The sequence below is a fragment of the Camellia sinensis genome, chromosome 15 (genome assembly GCF_055761805.1).
Source record: "Camellia sinensis isolate YWXY chromosome 15, ASM5576180v1, whole genome shotgun sequence".
NCBI classification, from domain to species: Eukaryota; Viridiplantae; Streptophyta; class Magnoliopsida; order Ericales; family Theaceae; genus Camellia; species Camellia sinensis.
Genome location: NC_138975.1, coordinates 102,541,173 through 102,567,881, shown reverse-complemented (window position 1 = coordinate 102,567,881; position 26,709 = coordinate 102,541,173). Strand labels below are relative to the sequence as shown.

General features: G+C 35.7%; 2 protein-coding genes and 1 pseudogene across 3 annotated transcripts; 1 reads left to right on the top strand and 2 right to left on the bottom strand.

Annotated features, from left to right (window-relative positions):
* Positions 1–8,247: 8,247 nt before the first annotated feature.
* Positions 8,248–20,201, top strand: LOC114259526 (DDT domain-containing protein DDR4). Its single transcript, XM_028199543.2, has 12 exons — positions 8,248–9,151; positions 9,236–9,346; positions 11,641–11,727; positions 11,814–11,851; positions 11,932–12,013; positions 12,569–12,675; positions 12,856–13,012; positions 17,213–17,305; positions 17,469–17,592; positions 18,497–18,539; positions 18,702–18,890; positions 18,970–20,201. The coding sequence occupies exons 1-12, from the start codon at positions 8,699–8,701 to the stop codon at positions 19,715–19,717; spliced, it is 2,232 nt and encodes a 743-aa protein (XP_028055344.2). The 5' UTR covers positions 8,248–8,698; the 3' UTR covers positions 19,718–20,201.
* Positions 20,202–20,304: 103 nt separating this feature from the next.
* On the bottom strand, positions 20,305–22,351 carry LOC114259527 (AAA-ATPase ASD, mitochondrial pseudogene; annotated as a pseudogene). The gene has a single exon (XR_014357056.1). The product of XR_014357056.1 is annotated as an AAA-ATPase ASD, mitochondrial pseudogene (transcript).
* Positions 22,352–23,167: 816 nt separating this feature from the next.
* On the bottom strand, positions 23,168–26,239 carry LOC114259617 (hydroxyproline O-galactosyltransferase GALT6). Its single transcript, XM_082909856.1, is given in 6 exon segments — positions 23,168–23,402; positions 23,480–23,587; positions 23,662–23,835; positions 23,918–24,412; positions 24,501–24,727; positions 25,438–26,239. Coding segments are annotated over 6 exon segments (2,001 nt in total). The 5' UTR covers positions 26,225–26,239; the 3' UTR covers positions 23,168–23,192.
* Between the last annotated feature and the right edge of the window lie 470 nt (positions 26,240–26,709).

The following is a 26,709-nucleotide window of genomic DNA, read 5'->3' as shown; positions in this document are numbered from 1 at the left end:
TACTGCAATTTATTCTATAATTATTTTTCATTCTCTCTGAATTTAAAACTAAAAGGACAAGACAGTTGACCTAGTGGTCTATGTAGTTGTCACTTGGACAATGAGACGGTCCGAGATTCAGGATTCGAATTGATGGAGCGATTATGACCTTTCGTTGCTAACACGCCCTCATTTTTTATTACCGGAATAATATTACCATATCCATTAACATAAATCCATTTTCACTAAGAACATGCAGAACCATATATACATCACATCCATAAATAAATGTAAGTTCTCTCAATTGTAGAAATATGGAATGCAACAGGAATTATATTTAAACGAAATGCCCAGTAGGTTTACATCTTTACATTAAAAGTAAGGGTTAAACCTTTTTACAACAATGGCATTCCGCTGAAGATCACTTTGCACCTGAAAAATGATTTGCAATGTGGGATCAATATAAAGTTCAGTAGAGATCCCAACATGATCCTAAACAATAATAACATACAGATATCTATGATCATGAATACACCATGACGTGCAATATAAATAATGTGACAGTTTAATATTCAAAATATATTTATATAAGTATATTTTCTCCAAAAACATCCATTTGAACACCACAAGGTGAAAAACCATTTATTTTCTTTCCCATTTATCCAGTTTAGTTTCAAAAACATTCCTTCACAACATAATCTTGTTTCTTTTAACCTCCATATTAATATAAAAGAATTTTGTCTCCACTTTTGTTCTGAAGACATATTCATATATACGAGTCATAACCCAATCTCATAACAGGATACCGAGAAACATACATTTCTAAATATAAATAACTGAATGTAATACATACTTCCATTTCCACCGGCCTACAGCGCGGGTGTTAAATGATACAACCCGCATAACACATAACGCTTTACTGGCCTCACCCGGAGGGGAACGACTCCAAGGTCACACGGAAGAGAGAGGAACTTATCTCAAGGCGCCACGCTTTACCGGCCTTCCGAAGAGAAACATACCTCAAGGTTACACTTTACCGGGCGCAAATCTGAAAGGAGATGAGCTTATCTCAAGGTGCTACGCTTTACAGACTTAACTGGAGAGAAACAGACCTCCAAACAATATCACAACAAGCTAAACACATAAATGTTAGGCTAGTGTAATACATACACGTAATCTATTCAATACAACAATGCCATCCTTTATCGATGACTAAGGACAAAACCTCTAACAGTTAGATACAAGACTCTTCCATAACAAATTCCATAATTTCAATTCCAATGAAATCATTTCACAACCAACCATTTTTATTTTCTTTAATAATATCCAAATTGTCCTATACAACAACTTACTAGCACAATGCAACTGTAACCAAACAAACACAATTAATTTGTCTTTAGCAACCAAGACACCAATTTATTCACAGAACGCATAACTCACCCATTATCCAACTTTACCTATTTTATAATATTATACCCTTAATAACAATTTAGGGCTTTTCGCCACAATCAACATAGACATGATTAACTATCTCACAGCATACCAAATCAAACAACAATCATACAATTTCAACTCCCAAAATTCAAACGCCAAATCCCCTTTCATGCATTTGGAAAATCCCTCAACAACATATTTTAAAATGAAATAAATACTATCACATGTTTATCTATAAAGAGCTATTGAAGAGGAGCAAAAGAATCCAAACCTCTTGTAGCGAAGAGGAGACAACTCAAAAATTACCGGCGACGAAACGACGATTCTCTCAAACTAAATGAAAGCACTCATTGAGCTCTACGTTTTGGTATATGGAACTAGGGCTAAGCAAGGAATCCGTATAATTCGTAATTCGATTCCGTCTAGTCCAATTCGATAGGTTTGGATTGGTTTTTTGAATTCGTGGTTTAGTTCCAGATTGGAAATTTAAAAATCCGTAGTTCACGGATCGGTTTCGAATTGAAACCGATTCGAACCGTATACAAATTGTGATGCCCCCAACTTTTGGGCATCATATATTAATATAAATAATTCAACATGGTTAAGTATTAAGTTCCGATATAACAGTTAAAAGAGTACGATCCAAAGCTTAATCTTAATACAATCCCAAATGTTTGATTTTTTACACCAATCTTTTAACATTGTTACATTAATACATAAATTTTCATCAAAATAGATAAGAAAGTGGGCAAGACAGGCCTTAATGGCCAGGCTAAGACGGTTCTAAGTGAACCATGGCTGAACTTCGGCATCTTCGACAAAATCTTCCCCGAGATTTTCTCTTTGTTCTTCACCTAGCATGAAACGCCGTGAGCTGCAAAGCCCAATAGAATACAAACCCCCCCCCCCAAAAAAACTAGCCACTTCTTATAGTTTGAAAACTTATGCAATAACAACACAATGGAGTTAATTAATAACATTAAAAAATATACAATCATCATGAAAAAGATAATAGCGCAGCGAAAATAACATATATATATATATATATAAACATGATCCATCATGAATATATTCACAATGCAAATGTCAGGTTATCATAGGGTTCATAACGTAATCTTATTTAATTATAAATTTGGTGAGCCTATGGTGACTCCCCATGGAATGCCGTCATACTCAACCATTGACCCTGGGCTAGGAACTATTTTGCACCTCATCTTTATCGCGAGGCACTGGACCTAAGGATGTTATGTGCTGAGTTAGATACTCAGGGCGTATCATCAGTAGTCCGTTTCAAGAGAACTAACCTTCTAGAGATACTCCCTCTGTGTGAGACCCTCACTGCCACCCTTATCCTAAAACCAAATCCGTGAGGTCAGAATACGATCCATGCCATGTCAAGGCTTCACAAGCTAAATAATCACATTTCCTTAGAACCAGGGCACACCTTGCATCAGCAACATCGACATGCCTTTTCCTTGTATTTATCCGCATGCGCATGGTCCAAAACCACCCATTTCATTTTTCCCATATTATGGTTATAATAGCTCTTGATGAAAATACATATATCATGATTCATTCCAACTAAACAAGCATATTTAAGTGCATACAAGACGAAATACGTTAGAATGAGGCAATACAAAAAGGTTTTAAGCCATCACTAACTTGATTCCAGATTCTGAATGGTTTCTAGCAAACTGTCACCTCCATTAAAAATATAGACATGATAGTAAATGATATTTAAAACTTTTGATTTTTGGTGGAGTTATATATTATTAAGTTGGGAACATTTTTGAAGAAGGCTCGAAGTCATTTGGCCACTAGAAGATGTCCAAATAAATTAAAAACAATAGGTAACTCCAGATTCGTTGTGTTTTTGAAAAACAAACATATCTCATCCATTACTTAATGAAATAAGTTAAAACTTGTGGCATTGGAAATATAACTTAAAAACCTCACATTGCCAATTTGAATCACTCAAAATTTCATTATGTGGAAGAAACCGTAGCCATGTAAAGTAGGCCTTGCTGCTGTCTTAACAGCAGAGGTGAACATAAAGCATATTTTTTGCTATAAAATAGTGTCAAATACTTTTTGCAGAATTCTCACATATAAATAAGACCCTAAAATAGTTCTAGTAGCTTTAGATTTCAAAATAATAAATAAGGGATTTATTTCATGGTTTTGAAGTGAGAACAGATTCTGCACAGTGCAGCTTCTGTTCGAATGAGCATTGGGTTGTTTTCCTTAGCTCCCTACTTAGGCATGCTAGGCTTCATTATTTATGGAGAGGTATTTTTTTTTCTTGTATTCAAGAGGTACTACAGGTTATGACAATAGAGCAAAGAGAATATAAAAATAATAATAAGAGATAAGACAAGTGAGTTTATCTAAGGCATGCAAGGGAGAGGCCTCTCCTATTGAGTTTGTTCTTGCTTTCTTTATGTATTATAAGACATATCAGATTGTTTTGCGTTCATTTTCCAAAACTTAAAGAAGTGGAGTATTTCTAAGTATCCTACCTTAGTAAAGCTTTGAAGACTTTTCAAGTGATGAGTCATTCTCCTCATTCTTTCCTCTTTCTTCCTCTCTTTCTTTCCTTTCTCTCTTTTCTTCATTTCCTTCTCTATCCTCTAGCTCCAGCCAAAAATTGTAAGTAGAGAGTTGGGGAAGCTTGTGTTTCATATATAGACTAAAATAAGAGGGAGAGTTTGGAGAAATTACTTGGTAAAAGAATCCATGCATGTATGGCCATTGTGGGGGTTGTCTACCCAACAAACACCTTCATGACAGCCCATCTCTTCACTCAAAGGTAAGAAAAATCTGGTTAAGTACGCTAAGAGGGCTGCACTTTTGAGATGAATCTCCATATAAGACAAAATCAATCCTTCCCCATGAGGGTTGACTTGGCCGGCCTCCCCTCTCCCTATTTTTTTTTTAATTTTTTTTTATTTTTATATATACACACTCATGAATAAAACAATCAAGTGAGGACAAAATTCTAGATTGCCTTTAGAAGTCTCCTTATTCTAATTGTGAGGATTAGTGTTAATTAGGATTTAGTTTAATCAAGGCCTGTAAACAATGATTAATTTAAAGTGTGCCTAACTTTTATATCTTATGCATTAAATTAGAATAACTCTTCAAGAAAAGGATAATTTTTATTAAATAAATTTGTTACGAAATTCTTGAGCCTTACACAAATAATGTATATTTATACTATACACCCTTCCGCATAATATCATTTCTTATTCCATATAAAAGGCAAACCCTAACCCTAATTCAACATATCACACGCCTCTCATTTCTTTTTCGGTACTCTCTCTCTCTCATCTTTCTCAAACTGAGTTCTTTTTCTCTCTGATTTCATCTCAGATCAGATCGGTGGTAGTGGCTTGGTCTCTTTATCTATTTATCTCTCTCTCTCTCGGTAACACTGTTTGTTGGTTTCTTTCTTAGACTTAGTAAGGTCTCTCTCTTCTCTTTCTCAAACTAAGTTTTCTCTCTCTATTTTTGTGATTTCATCTCAGATCAGATCGGTGGTAGTGGCTTGGTCTCTGATTTTTCCATTCCCTCCTTTGGCTGATCAGAAAATAAATGGAAGACAAAATTTTGTTTCATATATAGATAGTGAAATTATGTGATTCGAAACTTCAATTTAGTTTCTCTCTACTCATTCATCTTAACCTTTGTGTACTTTTAGATTTTGGAGCTTCTGCTTAAATTTTATTTTATCTTTGTTGTGGGTTTGGGATTGTTGGAAAAGACCCAAATGGATTTCTTTGTTTCTTTCCCAAAGTAAGCTTTGATGTTTTGTTTTCTTTGTACTTGGTGAAAGTGTTTTTGGAATCTGCATTTTGGAACACTTTTGGTTGTTTTCACCGAAAATTTATACCCTTTCTTCAATTAATTTAGCATATAGTATGTATGTGGACCATATCATTTTCATTTTTGCTTTAGTGTGTGTGTTTAACGCCTCTTATTAGTCTTCTGTTTCATTGTTTTTTTTTTTTTGTGTTTTTTTGTTTGTTTATTCAGAGTCCATCATGTAAAAGACTATGGGGTCCAGTTAGGCAGCTCAAATATATATATATATATATATATATATATATATCCATATGCAAATCCCAGAGGAAACTATAATGCATGTTAGATTTTGTGCATTTTGTTGCTCCTTGTTTGGATTTTGGATTTGTTCAAGTTAGATCTTGAATTCCAATATTCAATTTATTGCTTTTGTTTATTGTTTTTAAATGTTCAATGTTTTTTTTGTTATTTAATTATGTGAATCCGTAGTTCTAAACCAATCCAATCCTTGTTTAAACGGATTGGATTGGTTTCAATTTTTCAGAACTGTAGATAGCGGATTGATCTTGGTTTTACCCTATTCCAGACCAATCAAGACCAATCCGGACCATGCTCACCTCCATATGGAACTATGGGCTAAAGATGCTTAAAAATAGATGAAATCAAGGTTAAAGAACTTGAAAACTCAAAAAATGGTGGAAAGAGAGAGAAGAGGGAATGAAAAGTGAAAGAGATTTGACCAAAAAAGTGACTTTTAAAGATTTGATTCTGGACAGACCGCTTGAGTGGTCAATAGTGCGCATGAGCGGTGAATCGAGGCTTCCAATATCTTAGACAATTTTGAAAAACAGAGCTGGAAGGGTCTATGGACCACTCAAGCAGTGAAACTTGCGCTCGAGCAAACTATACACACAATATAGATTTGCAAACTTTAAATAGATATAACTCTCTCGTTTGGATTCTATTTAGGGTTGTGTCCCCGTTGAAGCCTCGGAAGTAAGCTTTCTAATGGTTCTAGCCTCACATCAAGATTCAAAGTGTGGATAGAGAAAATGGTAAAAGAGTGAAGACTACTAAATAATAACTATTTGAATTTGGAGTTTTTTATCCAATCTCATCTAACCACTATGGTAACAAATCAATTAAGGCTCAAATATTGACTAAGAATGTTCTTAATTATGATAATCAAATAGCCAAATGTAATTCCATTATACCATGAAGTACGGAGTGCTATAGTCGCAATCCAAGTTACTAACATATTAAAATCTACCGTTTGCAAAAAAATTTAAAACTAAAGAAGAAAAAGAAAAACGTTTGGTTTGTTTTTAGAAAAATATTTCAACTTTTAAAAAATAATTTAATAAAAATAAATGTTAAAAAGATATTTTAAATTTTTTAAAAATTATTCTTGATCAACTAGAAGATAAAATTATACAAAAACAAAAAGTGTTTTTGTTTATTTTATTAAAATATTTTATATATATATTTTTTAAATTATGAAAATTAAACTAGCCAAAACTCTTCCCAATCAAAACTAGAGAGGCAAGAAAAACTGATAAAACCGAATTGACCGATTGAAATTTTAATTTTCAGTATGTTTTTCATACATATGGTCTGCTTTGATTTTGAAACTTTCTATATCAATGCAAAGCGAATTGACTGAATATTATATTTAAAAATTTTTATAATAATTTCTTGAACATTATATGGGAAATAACTAATAAAATACACTTTTGTGATAAAAATTAGAGAAAAAAATATTTATAGAGCAATTCTCATATATTTTCTTTATTTATTTTCAATGTAAAATTCTATAATTTGCTATAAAACTTTTTAAAATTTCATTTAATTTCTCTTTTATATCAAATCAACAAAATTGATAAAATCAAACCATAGCATACAGTTTGTATCGATTTCTTAATTATAAAAACTGAAAGGATCAGTTTGGTACTAAATATACTCTTAGGACTCGTTTGGGAACAGACTAATTTAGTAATTTTTTTGACTATTTCACTAAAATATGAGCTAAAAAAAACTAGTATATTTGGGATGATTTTTTGACTTTTTACGAAAAGATGTGCAAAAAGTAGAGAGAAAAGAAAATTTTTGACTTTTTAGTATGAATTGTTGACTTTTTTGATTTTTTTAATGACTTTTTAACTTTTTAGCTAAACGGATCTCTTCTTAAGCGAGGCCTTAATGGCCCTGTTTGGTAGAACTGTGGGAAAGTGTAGCCTAACAACTTATACCTTATAACTGTGAACTAAGCTGATTTTTGACTTATAAATTAAGTTTCTCGTCCCCCACTCAAAAAAGAAGTTGATTTTTGACTTACAAAAAGTTATAAGCTGTATTGTTAAGCTGAACTAAACACATCAAAATAGCTTAAATTAAGCTAAAAGCTGAAATAAATTGAAAATAAACCCTACCAAACAGGGCCAATATCACTGCACTTAGGGATGAAAGGATAACCGGAAGGGCCGACTAAACCGACCGAACAGAATGGTTTTCGGTCGGTGTTTTAAGTTTTCAATCGTTCGGTTCGGTTTGGTTTATATTTTTCTGTACATTCGGTTCGATTTACGATTTTTGGTTTTTTGGACCGAACCGAACCGAACCGAACCGACTTATATAATATTAATAGGCCCAAAATGTGAAGCCCCAAACCTATGTAGGAATTACATAGCCTGAGCCCAAATTTTATGCAAAATGGATAGAAATATGGGCCCAAAATATAAGGCTCAACTAGGGGAAAAAAAGGCAAAAAAATCGAAAAATCGAAAAAACCGTACCGCACCGTAATAAATCGAACCGCGCCGGTTTATGTCATTTTTCTGGGCGGTTCGGTTCACAAATATAAGAAACCGAAATGATCGGTTCGGTGCAAAACTAGTAAAAAAAATCGACCGAACTGAATCGATTTCACCCCTAACTGCACTGAACCGTTTACGCCTTGATAAAAACTTTGTCAAAATTGATTTTTCATCAAACCTTACCTTACCCTAGCAATGTTTGCTTCCTCCTTGCCCTAATCCACCATCCCAAACCCAAATCAAAATCGACCCATAAAAAAAAACAACAAAAATATCAAATCATCAGGAGAGAAAAATACCACATTTACCAACACAGATGAAATTAATTATTACCCAAATTAACCTCATCTATCTAATCTAATTCTCCTCCAATCTACCCAAATTAACCTCATCTATCTAATCTAATTCTCCTCCAATTTCCGATTATTGTCCTCCTTTCCCTTCTCTCTCCTCACTTTCTTTTCTTCGTCATTGGACTTTCTCTTCCATCGTCGAACACAATACAACAATACACACAGACACACAGACATGTGAGATGGTTCTTTGGAGCTTCAATCTGTTTATCTCCAAAACCCATCTCTTTCTCTCCCCAAATTCTTCTTCTCTGTTTCTCACTCTACCCATACTTTCTCTCTCCAATCCCCTCACTTCATCTTGTTGATTTTCCAATGCAATCCCCTGATCTCCGATGTGACCCTTCCGTACACAATCCCAACCCTCCCGATCTCCCCGCCATGCCCGACGAACCCTCCTCTCCGATCCACCCCCATGACCACGAACCCCAACAACATCACCAAAAACACTCCGAAAACAATCACAACATCGAAAACAAAAATACCCACAATGGAATCAACAATATAGTGAGGAAGGAGCGACCTTCCAGGGCGTGCACGGCACGTGCTGCGGCGAGGTTGTATGCGGCGGAGGCTGCGGCGGCGGAGCGGAAGCAGAGGGCGGCCAGGAAGGACCGGGTGCGGGAGAAGTCGCCGGAGCCATCCCGACCGCCGCCGCCGCAATGTAAGATTGTAACACCGCTGACGGTGGAGCCGCCGCCGTCTCAGTTGCCGAGGTGGAGTCTACGGTCGATGTGGGAATTGGGTTCAATTCTAAATTTCTTGAATGTGAGCTGAGAAAAAGTTTGAATCTTTGTTGTGGAATTTGGGTTTTTTGAGGTGGGGTAGGGCTTATGGATTGTGTTTTTGTAGGTTTTTAGGTCCTATTTGAATATTAAAGTTGAATTCTCAGCAGAGGAGTTTGAGACTGCGTTGATTACCCCAAACAACACTTTGGGTGATATACATATACCTTTGTTGAAGGTTGGTGCTCTACTTTGAAGAAATTACTTTGTGTTTTTCAAGTGACAAAACTAGTTTGCTGTGTGCAAATTGAGCTTTCCTTCTTTGCATTTTTGGGTTGAGAACTATAGGCATCATTTTATCACTGTTTTTTGAGGTATTTCTATTGCTTATGAAATCAAATGTTGCTTTATTTAACTTCTAAAACTGGGAACTGGAATTGAAAATCTAGTCTTTGATTTGTTTTTGTTTCCTTCGGTGAGTGTTTATCCACATTTTATTATTTGACAGTCAGAACAATGCCATTTTAGTTCTCTGCTGTTTTGTTTGGACGGCTGAACTATCCTGGAGATGTAATCAACTGCAGAACTACTGAGAAATAAATGTCCCTGTATGAGAATGTGATAATCTTTGAGTTTCATCGACACATATATAAATATGTTGAATGTATTCTAAATCTTAATGGTATTCACCTTTAGGTAAATGGAAATATGGAGTTTTCTTTAATTGTAGTCGAGTGTTGCTGCAATTCTTTTTTTGTTTTGCGAATTTAGATGTATGTTTTTAGTAATTTCCAAGCTTAGAATTAATTATTGATGATTATCAGTCTGAAATTGAGTTTGTAGGGTTGCCTCCACTTGTTCAGAAGGAAGACGCTAACCACAGTCTTTCTTCCTCTTTTAACTGTGTTGGTGGAGATCATAGATTGCTGAGAAACCCTCTGGCTTTCTTAGCTAATAAATTATTGATAGTTGCAAGACTAATTTCTGTACTGATGCTTTTGATCAGATGGGCTTCAGGTTATTTTGCAGTTTGTCTAAGCGTATTTGGCTAAGTTGGTATGGGTGTCCTTCAATTATAGGGAATCCTGTTTGGTTGACTTTGGTATAGTGGAAAACTTAGTGTAAACATGTTTCTTTTATTGCTTGCGAGCAAGATAATTTTATTTTATATTGGAACTAGCTATGTGAACTTAAAAGACTCGAAAAAATTCCATGACATGAGATTTAATAGAGGATATTGGAAGTTGAATGATGGTCTCTACTCCTAAGGTGAGATGGACAAATCAGGACACCAATTTTATCCACAAACTTGGCAAGTAAAAACTGCATTTTCTGTCTAAAGTTGGATTGATTCAAGATACCTTTAGTTAGCAACCCATATTGAGGCTGGAATGAAAATTATATGTGGTGTGGGTCTTAGACTTGGGGATTCAGCAAATGGAAAATGGACCTTGATGATATATCAGTGAGATATCTGGGGTGCAATAAGATATAGACTTAATTGCGTGATACATAAGGTTAAAAAGTTCTTTTGGGGGTTGAGATTGTTGTTATTGTTGTCAACTGTCTTTTGATCTGCTGATATGAAATTTTATTTTCTATTTGGCTAACATGTTTCCCTGCAAAACTTGCTGACATGTAATTAGTATTTCATAATTCAAGTGGATTCAATCTTCTTTTGATGCATGTCTTACATATGAATGGCAATTTACATCAATTTCACATTGCTGTAGGCAAGCAACAATGTTTCTATTGAAGTTTTCTTTCTTGCTTATGGGACTTAGAAGTTTGAACAACAGTTCTAACATAAATTGTCCAGTTATATAACTACAATTTTGAAAAGCAATAACCTTTATGTATTGAATGGACCAAATAGAAATTAATTTTATAGAATCTAAACCAAAGAAATTCGAAAGCTATGTGGTTGGAATTCTAAAAACTCTAATTTGATGTTTGAAACATGCTACAGTTGAAATTACAATAAATATACAATGGAGATTGAAGAACATTCTTTGACTAGGACGAGCGCGGAAGCACTCACCTACAAGTAGTGACCCCTAAATTGAATTAGGGCAGCAGGAGAAAGGCTTGATTAGGGTTGAATATCTTAGGTTTTTGAGGCTGAAAGATATATAATTTTTGGGGTAAGTATTTTATTACCAAAATCAAATATTACAATAAAGTTCAATGTACACCCCGCTAGGTAACACATCATCAAAGGAGAGATTCTTAAAAGTCTAGCTTAAGAGATTGGCCAAGAGACTAGGCAAAAGCAAACATGCCTGAAGGACCTGCAGAGTAGGCAACAAAATAAACATCAATCACTAGAGCCTAGCTAAAGAAACCCTATCTGAAGTGCATAATTAAATGCTAGCACCAAAAAGATTACATTTGAAAAGCAACCAGCAGCAGTTATATGCCACACAATTGTGTTACAATTTGTGATTTGGTTGTGCAATATATATATTTATAGCGGTGGTGATTTACTGCTGCAAGAAGCTTTGTTTATTAATTTTGTTTCATTTTCTACAGGCAATCCCTCCTGTTACTCGAATGGCCCTTGGACATAATACTTGGATTACTGTTCTATGCCGAAAATTGAGAGATTGGTGGCATTGGGTAGCATGATTTCTGTGCTTTTTAAAGCTAATGCTGGACAGTGTTGCACATGAATTAGTTAACATGACTTTGGAACTTTATTGCAGGTTGCAGAAGGGGAGCTACCAATAGTTGCATCACATGGGTAAGCTATCTTGAATCTTCGTAAAATTCAAGTTTATGGACTTAATGCATATTTATGGGTTTACCTTGTTCATATGTTAGGGCTGAGATTGAAGCATATAATTCACTCGATCCTGGGGTTCGTGTGGTGATTTTGAAAGCCTTATGTGATATCCGAGTCGAGGTATTATCATTACCAAATAGTTGTTTACTTTTGAATACTTACTGCTCTTCCCAACTTTGTGCTGTGACAATATGCTAATGTGACTTCCATTTTAGCTCTAGATCATCCAAAGGTTTTTATGTCAAGCTAATGTAAAGTTTGCATTGTTTAATGCAGAATGATATAAATATGATGTATATATTTTATTTCTCTATTTATGCTTCCACTTCATCTAGCAGTATGATTTCACAATTTCTTCAAAACTTTTCTTTTGCATAACATAGCTAGAAATGTTTTTTTTTTTTTGGTTGCAGACATGCTTTATTATCCTAGTACTTTGTAATTCTATTTTATTATTGTCATATGAAAGTGTGTATTATATGTAATTTTTCAAAATTTACAATGCCAACCGTAGTAATATAACTGTCAAATTATTTGCCATTAGTTATGTTTTCGTCTTTAAAAATAAAATAAAATACAAAGATATGTTTTAGTAATAAATGATCTGAGTGCTAAGATAATGATGGATTTGAAGCATATAACAGAAGAATTGGAAATAATTGTCTTATTTTGCAGCAAGAAGATATTCGGAACTATATAGATGACTCAATCAAACATGGTGTTCAACTTTCAGCATTCCGCAAGGAACGTGTTGGGGGTGATTCTTATGGAATCTCGTATTGGTAAGATAGTTGTGCTTTTGTTGTGGATTTTGCACTGGTTGTTGAAGGTCCACAAAATCTATTGTTTTTTGATAAAAAAAAAACTAATAATAATACTGTTTTTGGTAACTGTTGTTATGTTGTGTATTTGATTTGTAGTATATGCTTTGTCTATCTGCTGATCTGTTTTTTGATGTGTAGGTATGAAGATGATCCCATAATTGGTCATCGGTTGTACCGAGAGATTAGAAAAGTGGAGGTGAAGAAAGGAAAAGGAAAGAATGTACAGCCAATTCCTAGTTCATCTTACCAGTGGGAAACAGTTGCAACTAATTTGGATGAATTTCAAGATGTTTCTGTAAGTTAATTTATTTATTTTTAATTATTATTTTTTGAACCTTCCGTATTTAAACATGTCTAGATGCTGGCTCATTTAGTAATGTTTTCATTTTCTGTTTTTAAAAATTAAACAAAATACATTTGGGAAGGCAACATTTTTAAGTTATAAAAATTGAAGGATCAAGAAAAAGGAGTTTTGGCTTGTTTTCAGAATAAGTTTCATTCCTTCCTCCCTCCCCCCAACACCTCCAATCACCACCACTGCCAGCCACCTCCACCTTTGGCTACCCCCACCTCCGACCACTACCTCCGGCCATTCAACAAACATGTTTTATTGTTTCTTTTTACAGGTTTTGAAACATATATATACCAAACAAGTTTTATTTATTTATTTTTATTTATTTTAAAAAAACCCCTATATATATATATATATATATATATTTTTTTTTGTAAACAAGTAATTTTATGGCAAAGTTGCCAAATGTTATTTTTGATTAATTTTTTTTTTTTTCTCTTCTCCTTTTTCCTTATTATTATTGGATGGAGCAGGGAGTGAGGAAGGGGAAGGAATGGAATTACATAAGAAAAAAAATTCAGAACCTTTGCATTTGATTATTTAAATGTATACCTTTTCCTCCTTAATTCAACTTACAAAAATTGAAAATGGCCATGAATGGGAAAAAAAAAACCTATGTAACTGCCAAATTCAATTGAAAAGAAGAGACCCTTATATTAAAAGCCATTCCAAAAAGAGCCATGAAAAGCCAGTCCAAACAGAGCCTAGTTTTCCTTTGTATGTCTGCTCTGATTTTTGAATGATCTCATTATAGACAATTTTTTGGGTAAATTACACTTTGCTCCCCTGCACTTTGCACCAAATCTCATGTTGGTCATGACAGTTAATCCCCTACACTTTTGGTTAAATCTCACTTTGGTCCTTACATGTGAAATTGTGACAGCCAACCCCATGCACTTTTGGTCAAATCTTACTTTAATCCCTGCACAAGTGTCAATATCCCCTTTCTGTTACTCTATTGTTTAAATCTTAACAGAATCCAGTCATATGACAAGAATGTGACTACAAAATGAGGGTAAGAGAAGGAAATTATTCATATTTCTCACCAATATACACTTTGTTCAACGTGATAAGCATGCGGGGTAACCATTGGTTCAATGTTAAAATCTTGGCCTAATAACCTTGAGGTTATTGGTTCAAGTCACAGAGCAACCATTTTGTGTACTATGCCAAAGGTTAAGTGTGTACTCAATCTTTCCCCTATCAAACACATTAATGTGTACTAATTGGGCGTTGTTTTTATTTTTTAGCAACAAAACAATTTTATTGAAACAAAGATGATAACAAAGGGAGGACGAGAGAGAGAGAGAGAGAGAGGGAGGGAGGAAGGGAGGGAGGGAGGGGGGGGGGGGAGGGAGGGAGGGAAGTTTAATTAAAATTGGAAAAGATAAAATTCATACATCCTTAAACTCCTGACTCAAACAGGATAGTTGTCCAAGTGTAGTAATCTTTGAATCTTTGACCCAGTAATATGAGCAGATCTGAAACAATTAAGCTTAATTCTGGGGAAAAAAAGAAAAAAGAAAAGAAAAGTTGTGGAAAGGTGTTGGGGTTGGTCTGTTAAAAACGGATGGGGTGGTTAAGGAGGGGTCCAGGAGAGAAGCTGGGGAGGAGGTTGTATATGATGAAGTTCTAGGGTTAGTGTTGTAGTAGGAAGGTTAGTTTTAGTAGTGGGGGAGGCAGTCTGTGGTTATGATTTTTCAGAAGGGGAGAAAGGGCAGGTTTTTGAGAACCTTTTGGAGGATGATGTTAACTTGATCAAGTGATCTGACTATTTGAGGATAAAATGGAGGGGATTGACGGTGGAGCAGAGGAGGGGTTTTGGAGAGGGGGGATCTGCACAAGGATGGGAGGTGTTCCACCCAATTTGAAGCTTCATTTCAATTTGATGATAATGGCTCTCTACAGTTAGTCCTAAATTTGAACGTTAAAGTTAGGCTTCAAACCTGTCTCCTGGTTTTCTGTTGGTTAGTCATGCTCAGTGGTTACTGCCACTGTATTTTCTGATGAAAATTAGGTAAAGGGAAAGGAAGGATGCATGTTGGTAAAACAGTAATTCCTAGGAAACCTTCCTGTTATCATGATCTAAGTGTGTTGAAGTATTCTATGGGTAGAGACAGACTGCATGTCCAGATCTGAGATGAAAGTGAGTGATATGATCTTCCTCTACAGATCAGGAATATCAGGAATAAATGGAGATTCTTTTGAGAAAGTATGTATGCAAATCAGTGTACCTTTATCGTGTTATAGTGAACAAATATCAGTCTTTGATTGGCCTTACAAAGCCGCTCTCTTTTTTACACTTTTCATGGTTTTTGACCACTCCTTTCGATGCATATTGATTGGCCTTGGTGGGTTCACACCTTTTGAAGCATCTTCAAGATATTAACTGTCATATTTTGATGCATTGGTGAGCAGAGCCAGGAGTTTCTTGAGCTTAGCTCGTTAAAAAACAAACCCAAAAGTGGGGCATAAACTTGGGCTTTTGTCCTTATAACTAGCCTTTTGGCAAGCTGAGTCTGAGTTGTTCATTAATAGATTGGTTCATTTGCCGCTTTATCTTCTTGGTACTTGGGCTTAGAGATTTATGGAACTGTTAACCTTCAGAGATATTGGGGTGCTAAAGACGAGAAGTGACGTAGTGGGGTATGGTACATTAATGTACAAGTTGGTGGGTGTTGCATAGTTCATAAGAAACTGCCTTCATTACATTAGGAAATGAGTTTTTTTTTGTTTGTTGGGGGGGTGAGTTGCATGGGTACCACTTTATCAGTGTTTCTTAAGGTGAAAAGCATACTGAGGCAGCATGATCTCATGAGGCCTAAGTGCAAGGCAATGAGGCAAGGTGATGACTTCATCGAAGCAAGGAGAAACACTAAGGATATTTACCCAAAAAAAAAGAAAAAAAATCCAATAATTTCAAAAAGCATAATGCATCCAACATTCTAAATACTAAATATTCATAAATATCAATATTCAACAAATACATAAGAAATCCAACGAATACTAACATTTTAACATTTGGAGACATAAAAAGGCAAAAGAATTGATTAACTGCTCAACAATAATTTTGTTTCCAACAGTAGCCAAAGTATCAGTTGCTTAGCCAAAATGAAGAAAAAAGTTCTTAACTTCATAGAAAAAAAAAAAAAAAACTAAAAAACAAATTAAAAAAAAAGATGTAGCCCTTTGTTATATGCTATGATTTAGTGTGGATGCAACATCATATGTTCATTTCAATTCAAAATGGTTGAGATTATATTATTAGAGTTAAAAAAAAAAAAAAAAAAAAATCAGTGCCTCAAGGGCCTTATGCTTAAGCTTGAAGAGCTCTTAGTTTTACAGTGTTTTTCAAATGAGTGGCTGATATCTCAAAGATGTATATTTGGTCCATTGATTGGACTCCTAGATGGTTCAATTTTGGAATGGATGTCCTAGCTTTGGGTTTGGACAAAGTATCTTACATTGGAGGACTTTGTAGGAGTTTACATGCTGGCCTTGTTCTTTTTATTTAAGTTGTAGAATTTTTGTAATGTTCCTCCCACCCTGCGCTCATATTTTTGGAGAAATCTTCAATTCTCTCTTTGTTCTCCTTTTATCATCAAATAAGTTATTTTTCACCCTTAATAACACCTCCTCCTCACTCTTTTGTTGTATTAGTTTGTTCTTTGTTTTTTTTTCTTTTTTTTCTTGTGTGTGTGTGTGTGTGTGAGAGAGAGAGAGAGAGAGAGAGAGAGAGACCCAACACAAGGTGCTTCCTTTTGATTTATTCGCTCTTGGCCTCTATGGTAAAACTTTCTTGGAGGAATTTAAGAATGCCTAACATAAAAAATTATAGTGGATGATTTTCTTTGATATTTACACTTTTGTTTTTGAACCGTTTGATATTTACACATTAGACAACAAATTATTCTAAGAAAAAACAGTTTTAGATGGCCATTTGCTGCTACTGATTTTTGAATTCAATCAATATTTTCTAGATTTTAAAGCAGTCATCTGAAAATGTTGACATGGAAAGTGCTCTGTAAACCACTTACCTTGTGATGAAGAATGTTATCGCTTGCTGATATTTGGGGTATTTAACACTGATTTAAATTATAAACTTGTCCTCTCACTTACAAATTGTCCATCTTCTGTTTGCAGGAGAAGCTTTTCTCAAGTAAAAATAGAACTGAGGCTTCACTTGGGAAGAAGTTGAAGAATGACATGCTCCCAGAGATTGAGAAGGTCCATAAGGTAGTCACTGGTTCCACTTTTCTCGACTTAGAGATCTATTTTTTTAGATGTTTCTTGACTTACTCTCATCAGTTATTCTCTTTAAAGATCGCATAATATTTATTTCTATTTATCTATATTGGTGTTATGAAATCTATAAGTTTTTCAATTATCATTTTTACAGAGGAAAGAGAAGCTGCTGAAAAAACAGCATAGGCAAGCTCTTCTTCTTGATAATATGCTGAATGTGGATGGGCTTGCTCCAGGACGCTCCCTTCGTGATAGAAAACCTGTCACATATACTTTTGGTAAGAGTATGAAATTGACTCTGTTCATTTTCCCTATTATTTTTGCTTAATCTTATATGCATCAAAATAACCCTTCTTGGTTTTCTACTGATAATTGATAAGCTATGATTAAATTCAGCATTTTTTGTGTTGCCACATTAGCATTCCCTGTTTTAATCTGGTCTTCTTACCAAAAACATAAGCACAAACATTAGTGTAACTCCTTCTATACTAAAAAAGATTCAAAGCACAGCTTTTCTTTTTCCCCTTTTATGCTGGAATGCTGGGGTTTGCAGGGCTATTTTTAGTTCCTTCTGGAAAATCTGTTGTCTTTCACCAAACTGGTGAGCGTTTTATGTTTACTATCTGATCTGAGAATTTGCAGTTTGCAGATTTTTGTATTATTTTATTTTATTTTATTTGTTGGTAATTTCTTTACACCTGCGAATGCAATCAACTTTTTGGTAGATGACACATCCTTCCATTTGTTTGGGGCAGATGTGATGGTGTGTGTGCCCCTTGGTTCAATTTAAGTGTAATGAGATATTTAGATTAAATTATTTTGTGTTGCATGATATGCCGCATTAATGCACCCCATTATAAGAAACCTCCGTTGTGCAAGTTCTTCTGTAGCTCACGTGATGGAAAAATATAATAGTAGTGTTGGCTGAAATTTGGAAGGAGAATAATACTAATTCCTTAATTGTGCTTTCTTGTCTATTTCGTTGAACATATTGTTTAGATTTGTCTTAATCTTGTTAGAAACTTTCTTATGCCCTTTATTTATGGTTCTTTTTATATGGTTCTGTGCATCCGCAATATAATGTGGCAACATCATAGTGGGTGATTTTTTACTGTGCTGATTTTATTGTTATGTGAGGTTTGATATTTGTATAGCTTACTGATGTGGTGAACCATTTTGCAGATGATTATGACCGATCGATCAATGAGGCTATCAAGCTGACCAAGTATGAATTTTGTCACCGAGGCAACACCATTTCATATTCTGTATAGGACTACATGATCCATACACTTTTTAGAGGAATTTGTTTTTCTTTTTTTTTTTTTTAATTTTTTTTAAATGTATTTGCTAACAATTACTTATTTGTTTCGCTTTACTCTTAAATCAGGCAGAAACAGCCATCGCCAGAGCCTACTGTCAGAAGAGAAATCGCTGCAAACCCTGATGCTTCTATAAATGGTAGGTGGAGTGGTGGTCCTCAAATTCCTCATCAAGACTCTTTCGACGCTCCATCTCCAAAGTCATTTGATTATGATGAAACTGATATGGACCATAACCCTGAACTAGCAGACCGCAGGTAGCCTTTACTTCGTTCTATCTAAAATTCTTGTTGCCATAATTCAGCCAAACACTAACTGATATCTTGTGCTATATAGTAATCGGCGAAGACAGAGGCCTCAACGGTATTCAGCAAAAGATTTTGTTGATGTTGTTTCAGACAATGATGCTGACTATGATAGTGATGATGATATAGTTGGAGAAGCTGTATATGATGAAGAATATTTGAGGCAGCGGAAACAAAGGAGAAAATTGTCAAGCAGCTCTGAAGGAGATGAGGAGTATCATGGGGATGAAGAAAAAGATGAAGATGAAGAAGAAGAGGAAGAAGAAGCTGATGATGATTCCTCGAGTATGAGCGAGGATAGTGATGAGCGCCAAAGATTTAAGAAATTGCCAGGCCGCACTAGGAGGGAAACTAAATTAAGGTCAGTTGGTGAGCTTCAGTCAGGTCTAAGGCGTAGTAAAAGGGCCACTAGAAACCGTATCAATTATAGTCAGTATGAAGCGTCGGAGTCAGAAGGGGAATCGATGAAACCTGAGAATGCATCGGATGAACGTACTGATACTGATAATAATGCTGAATTTTCAATGGGAAGTCAGGACTCTGAGGGCAATAATGATAATGAGGAGATAAAAGAAGAAGATCAACCTGTAGAAGAGCTTCCTGAGACAGTAGAGAAAGAGCAAAACCAACCACCAGAGAAATCAAACAGCCCGGGCCAAGATGAAATCAGAGGTGAAAGAAAAAGACGATTTCTTGACCTAAATGAACTTGCCCCATGTTCTGGTTTTGAAGATGGTCCCAACACAACAATGAAAGGTGAAGATACAGATGAATTCTAAAGCTTCCCTCTCCACAGGAAGGTTATATCGCTTTCTCTCGCGAAAGCTGGTTGTATGATACATAATCTATAAATTTTGCTATATGCCCAGGAAGTTACAATTAGAGAGTTACTTCAGTTTCTTCGTGATTTCCAGTGGGGAGCAACGCGATGGTGAGAACATTATGTAGATTGAGTAGTCATTTTTTAGTATGCCCACATTCAAAGAATCCTATGGCAAATGAATGGGAAATTTGTTGGGATTTCTTTAGTCCTGTCTTATCCAGTCTCATTGTACAATAACCTTTTTAACACATTACAACCGAAAGTTTTTACTTTTAGATGTTCAAGCCCCGTTGTTTTATGTTCCTTGGTCATGGCAATGATATGCTTCCAAGCTTCTGGGTTGGTTGGGTCTGTAGATGGTATGATCAAATTTTAGAAACTGATTTCGTTGTTGTAATGGAACCATCCTCCCTTGAAAGGTAACTTATATTCTTACTCTATCTGCTCTAGTTCCACATTTCATGCTCTTGTTGACGTGACAGTTGGATTGGTTGCTTTCTTTATTTGCATAACATGGTTGATAGATGCAGTGATACAGTGCTCAAAATCCCAAAATGAAGCCTTTATTTCTACATGTGAATAAAGCCCATCTTGACACTTTTCAAGTTGAATATTTATATATAAGATTTGTATCTAGAAACATAGTTTGTGCCGTTAATTCAATGATTTTTCAGTTTCTTGCTTGTCTTGCAGCAGGGAATCATCCTTTGCTCTTGATTCCTCCTTCATAGCCACTTCTTTCTTTGCATCCTCAAGAACTCGGATCAGTTTAGAAAGACATTTCTCTGCATCTTCTTCTTCTTCTCTTGGGGACTTGGGCATTAGCGTCTCTGCAATGTCAGCAGGTGTAATCTTGGCCTCGTCGATCAATTGCTTAATTGATTCGAACAACGGATGTGCTTCTACCTTAAGGTAATTCTTCACAAGTACCTTAAATCCCTCAAAACTACAATATGAAAGCTCAACATGCTTGTCCATCCGTCCTCTTCTTATTAGAGCAGGGTCGAGCTTCTCCATATAATTAGTTGTGAAAACGATTATTCTCTCTCCCCCGCAAGCAGACCAGAGGCCGTCAATGAAATTCAGAAGTCCAGAAAGCGTAACTCTGCTGATGTTACTCTCTTCCCTCGGTTCTTTCAGATACGTTTCCTTCTTCCCTTGCTCGTTCTGGTCTTCTGTAGCTTTCTCTAATTTCTTTCTTTGACCTGTAAGATCAAGTGAGCAATCAACATCCTCAATCACAACGATAGATTTACTTGTAGTCTCTATCAATAGCTTCCTTAGCTCTGTATTGTCTTTAACAGCGGTTAGTTCAAGATCATAAACATCATAATTCAACAAATTTGCCATTGCAGCAATCATGGTAGATTTCCCGGTGCCCGGGGGACCATATAGTAGGTATCCCCGTTTCCACGCCTTTCCAATCCGAGCGTAAAAATCTTTACTTTGACTGAAAGTCAGAAGATCTTCCATGATCTCTGCTTCTTCTCTGGCTCCATTGCCATTGTTTCAAATGTAGCCGGATGCTCAAAGGGTATGTGGCTCCACATAGTCTGTTTGAGGCTTGACCGTTTATATGTACCGCCATTTGTGTAAAGCTTCCTTTGCCTGAACTTCACTCCAATTTCCTTCCCATTCTTCATCACGTGCTCAAGGTATGACTCGCTTATCATCTCCCTATATTGCTTATGGAACGTAAGGTTGTAGAATCGTGTCTCTGGCTCTGGATAGTACGCAATGGACCGTTGTGGCGACACAATTTTGCTCAAAACCCACCAAACTTTAACTCCTTGAAACTCATCTGTCACCTTCTCATTCTCATCCATTGTGAGCACTAGCTTCTTGCTGTCTTTTCCCATCTCAGCTTGGAGTCTCTTAGCACTATTAGATGAATTCACACTGAGATATGCCTCCACTGCGGCGTAGGCTTCACTGCGCTTGAGATGGGTTCCAGTGAATTCGTGGATGGAAACTCGAATATAGGGATAGAAAAAGCTTGCTAGTCGATGTGTGTTTTTTTCTACGTAGCGACGAAGCTCGTTGGGACAGTATTGGCAGATGATTGCCCAAACAAACACAAAACTAGCTATCGTTGAGCCCACCGTTGTCCACATCTCTGCCATTGTTTTTGGCGCAATCACCGCCATTTTCATTTGTTGTTGCTCTCTTCTTCCTTTTTGTTTTCTGGGTTTTCAGAGAAATGCCGAGTTTTTAAATTTTGCATTCACACAAGGGCTCAAAAAAAGAGAACTTTTATAAGCACCAACTCTTTATAATTATTTGACTTTGATTGGTTGGACTAGGTGGACCGGACTCAGCAGTGAGTATGACTCGAGGAAGACTCCAAGGTGTGTGAGTGTGACTCAGTGAATTCTCAGATCAAAATCGAGAAATTTTTTAGATGTCATTTTATCTCGCATATGTGAAATTATTTTGTCTAAGAAGATGGGATAACTTATTCCAGAATAAGAATTTTATCATAAAATGACAAAATATCCTTTCTTCGGTGGACAATTTATCTCACTTTATTTTATCACGAACCAAACATGTCGGTTTATATTCTTAATACCTAAAAGAGGAATAGACTCTTTTTGCATAGGTCTTGTTTTATTGTTTTGGCTTTCCAAGTGAGCAGTAGGGTTAAGAAAGATGCTAATTTTGATCCCAGTTAAGAAGAATCTATTATATATTATTCTATTGGAATTTGGAATGTAAGATTAGGCTTAATAGTAAGGTTGTTCCTTACAAAAATATCTGTATGTGCAATGAAGTTGCATAGATTTGACTCTCTACAAATAACTTTCTTTCTTTTTTTTTTTTTTTTAATATTCTATTCTACGATAGCGTCTCCGTTAATTTCTCAATCTATCTACAATAATGAACTCTCCTGTAGTTTTGTAATCAAAATCCCATTTTTTTAAAAGTCACGAAACCTAAACTTGTGATTTAAGTCTCAAAATTTCTCAACTATGACTATCCAAGTTCGTTTGAGAATTGACTATTTTACTATGATGACGATAGAATAAAATATCAATCATGACATCTAAAACATCATTAAGAGGCCTTTCAATTTTCAATTTTCTGTTTTGGAATGATGTATTATTGATTGTGACGAGGCTTTAAATTAAACCATAAAATAGGACACACGAGAGTACTGTTATTGTGGATATGTAAATACAGAACAAAGATTATTAGTGTAGAAATAAAATGTTTCCTGTACATGTAACCCACTTGATTGTTCTTTACTCTGAAAGGAAAATAGAAAAACAAAATAATAATGAATGAATTTTAAAGGACATTGAGTAGCCCAAAAGCATATTGAACAATCAATCTTCTTCCACAGAATATACACAGTATGTGATGCTATGTCTGCAAAACTTTGTTTTCTATTCATTTACTCTCTCGGATTCTCTATCATCAAACGCCAATTTTCATCTGTTGTTGCAGCACAGAGGCCTTTCTCGCCGTTGCAATTTTTTCCATAAACAGATCATCTGCTTCGGAGACTGGTAATGCGCTGTGTAGTAATCTTCGATACATCCAAACTGGAAGAATTTCAAGCTGTGGATATAATCCACCGGCCTTGAGCAGTTGAACCGTTCCACCCACATTCCCATACTCGCGTCTTCCATCCTGAACAACTGCACAAGATTGGAACTAGTTAGTTAACAATCACAATAACAAACCCATGATTCGCAAGAAGGGTATTTTAACCTACTTTTAGTTTATGTTTTTCGTACTCAGATACAACAAAACGTGCAATGTCTGATGACACGATGTAGGCTGGCCCATTTGCGAAAGGCGGATAAACTGCTTCTGGCCATTCCTGAAGCACCAGAAAAGAGTAAGAAAAAAAATACATCAAGATTCTATAGTCAATTGATTCAGGTGTTGTGTTACCTCAATTCTGACCCCCCATTTCCCGTAACGAAAGGCCTTAAAATTGTAATTAATATTTCCCATATAAAAACTTTTACCATCTGGGACTTTCTTTACTTCCTGCATAACTGTATCCACCCTAACAAATGTGTCATCATCACACTTCATTATACACTTTGCAGACACTGCGTGAACCTGTAACCAAACAAAAACGTCAAACGAGATTAGCATCGTATTGGACTACCTCTTCCAAATTTAACAGCATTCCAATACTCACCCCATATTCACAGATAGCAATAGTTTTGAGAACAAGAAGGTCATAAGCATCCATGTAAGGCACTATAACAATGTCGCCGAAAAACTCTGCTTCTTTCTTTAGCTCTACATTCACTCCTTTTCTTGAATGCTGTCCAAACATCAGTTTCACGTCAAAGAAACTAAACAAATGATTTGCTAATTCAAATCACAAATGAAATCAGTTTCTTCACCTAGTAGTACCCACCAGTGCTACGAAGAAACGAGCAACCACATTGGACGACTTGATAAGATTGTGCTGCATCCAAGACCTCCTCACAGCCGTCCGCTCATCAAAATGGTTACCTGCTGAAAAGATGCCAATGAATAGTTCCACTGGCCCGTCAGGATGAGGTGGGGCCTGCCACCTCCTGGATGCAAAACGGGGATGTGATGTGGGCAAGGATGCTGTGAAAATGGAACGGACATCAATATCACCGTTCAATGATAGACTAGTGGTACCCTCAAATGCGAATCCCTGTGAAGATAATAATAAAAAAAAAAAAACTACATTAAGAGAAATTCACATTGATTGTAAAATATTGGTTTTGCAGGATTTTACTCACAGTCTGATAAGGAAACGAGGTGACATGCCTCCCATCGACATTGACATGATAGCCCTCCGAGCCTACAATAAGAGTTAGGACAAACAGCTTGCCCTCTGCAAATGGGTATGGCCGATCACCAGTCACCTTCTTTGTTCGTCCAATTAACCGCTTCAACCACCATGTTCCCTTTGACTCCTCAGAGTTGTTATTGCTGGTCCATTTCTCACATTTCACTTGACCATCAACTGAATAGCAAAAGTTACCCAAAATGGGCAGTTTCAGAGGAATAATCAGATAAATGTGAAGAGCCAAAAGTCAGAGTTGTTATTGCTGGTCCATTTCTCACATTTCACTTGACCATCAACTGAATAGCAAAAGTTACCCAAAATGGGCAGTTTCAGAGGAATAATCAGATAAATGTGAAGAGCCAAAATGCATTAGTCATCTTTGTGATTATTATTCACGGATAAGTTAGTATGAATGCTTATATTATTGAAGGGAACAGCCTAAATTAAGGATAATCTAACAATGGAACAACACAAAAACAGAAAGTCTGAAAAAAAGATGGAAAACAATGAAAATGTCTTTTGAAACTTTCCCTTCATTCTTCCTTGGATTGTGAGGGACGGAAAGGAAAAGAAAATTCAGAATCTCACTACTACAGTACCAACAACTTTTTTAAGATTTCAGTTTTTTTCAATTTCACTACCCTCATCTCAACAATCAATGAAGCTTTACTAGCTTTGTATATAAGCTAGTTTCTATGTCTGCTTACTAGTCAAGTAAGATTGAACTAAGCTACAATGCTAAAGATATTTGCATAGTCATGCTTATCTTCCAAAAACTTATGTGCATTGTACAACTAATTTCATATGCAATCTATTCAACCCAACTGAATGAAATTTATTTTTTTAAAAAACAAATAATGTAGTAAAATCTCCATTAATTCACTTACCAATTTCATCATCAACCTTAGATTTTAATCCATCACACCGAAGTGCCGTACCCCACATCATCCTATAACAAGTATTCAGCTCAATTACAGGCTTCCCACTCCAATCTCCCTTCAATCTCGGATTGAATCGCAAAATCATCGGTGGATCATCTCCATCGACACTCTTCAACCCTTTCAACTCCATCATGAACTGCGAAACCGTCTCAATCCCACCATCCTTCAACCGCGAAATCTTCGGTGTCTGCTCTGGATGAGCTTCTCTTGGCTTCCCCACAAGCTTTACATGCGATCCCAATTTCAGCCCACATGGAAGCACCACAATTCGATCTGTCCCCGAGAATTCAGACCCTGAAAGCAAAAGCGAATCTGGGCACGACTCAGTTCGATTATCTGACGTCTTTTCGAGCTCTTCCCAGAGCTTCTTCCCCACTTGGAAAGCCTCCATGGCCGATTTCTCGATCCCTGAAAACCCTTCTTTGCTTTCATTGTTTACAACATTGCTATCGAAAGTCAAATTCGATAAGATTTGATTGAAAGGTTTTGGGGATCGAATTGGGTTTTCTTTTTCCTCCAATTTCTCTTCTCTCTGAATCACAAATGACTGAGACAATGAGTCGTTGAATAAGCCATTGAAGCCTTCTTGAACCACTGCCTTAAACCCAGGATTGAGCGTGAAGGGCTCTTCCAAAATCACCATGAAAATGTAAAGAAACGATATGGAGATCAAGATTTGAATCGATCTGTGTCGAGTCAGTGACATCAACAAGTCTAATACACCTCTCTTCATCTCCTAATTCAAAGACTAAAAACTGTAAATAAGAAGTCATTTTTAGCATTCAAAGCTGTTTTCAAATGCATAAATGCATTTGGAAGTTATAACTGACTGTTAATGCATTTCCGTTAGGTTTTCATATTAGTTTTTGGAGGGAAAGTTATAAAAATAAAATATTGTCAAAAAGATAGAAGAATGACAAAACTGACGGTAAATTACCAGATTTGGGACCCAGTCCGTATCCCATTTTCATAGTTTAGACGGTTTATTTAAAAAAAAATAAAAATTGAGTATTTATAAAAATCAAGTTATTCGGATATTGATAATAGTTTCATCAAATCACATTTGTATGTTAAAAACATAAATACTAAGTGTGATTTTAAGTATAAAATTGAATACAAATGTAATCAGATGAAAGGAGCTACCGATATTTGATGAAGTTAATTTTTTTTGTAGATATTCTACTCGATGTTTTTAAAAACGAATGGTATAGATCATCA

Coding starts and splice junctions, on each gene's coding strand:
- LOC114259526 (XM_028199543.2), top strand. CDS start 8,699: ATGCAATCCCCTGATCTCCGATGTGACCCTTCCGTACACAATCCCAAC. Junction 11,852..11,931: donor CCAATAGTTGCATCACATGG/GTAAGCTATCTT, acceptor TTCATATGTTAG/GGCTGAGATTGAAGCATATA. Junction 18,891..18,969: donor CCTGAACTAGCAGACCGCAG/GTAGCCTTTACT, acceptor TGTGCTATATAG/TAATCGGCGAAGACAGAGGC.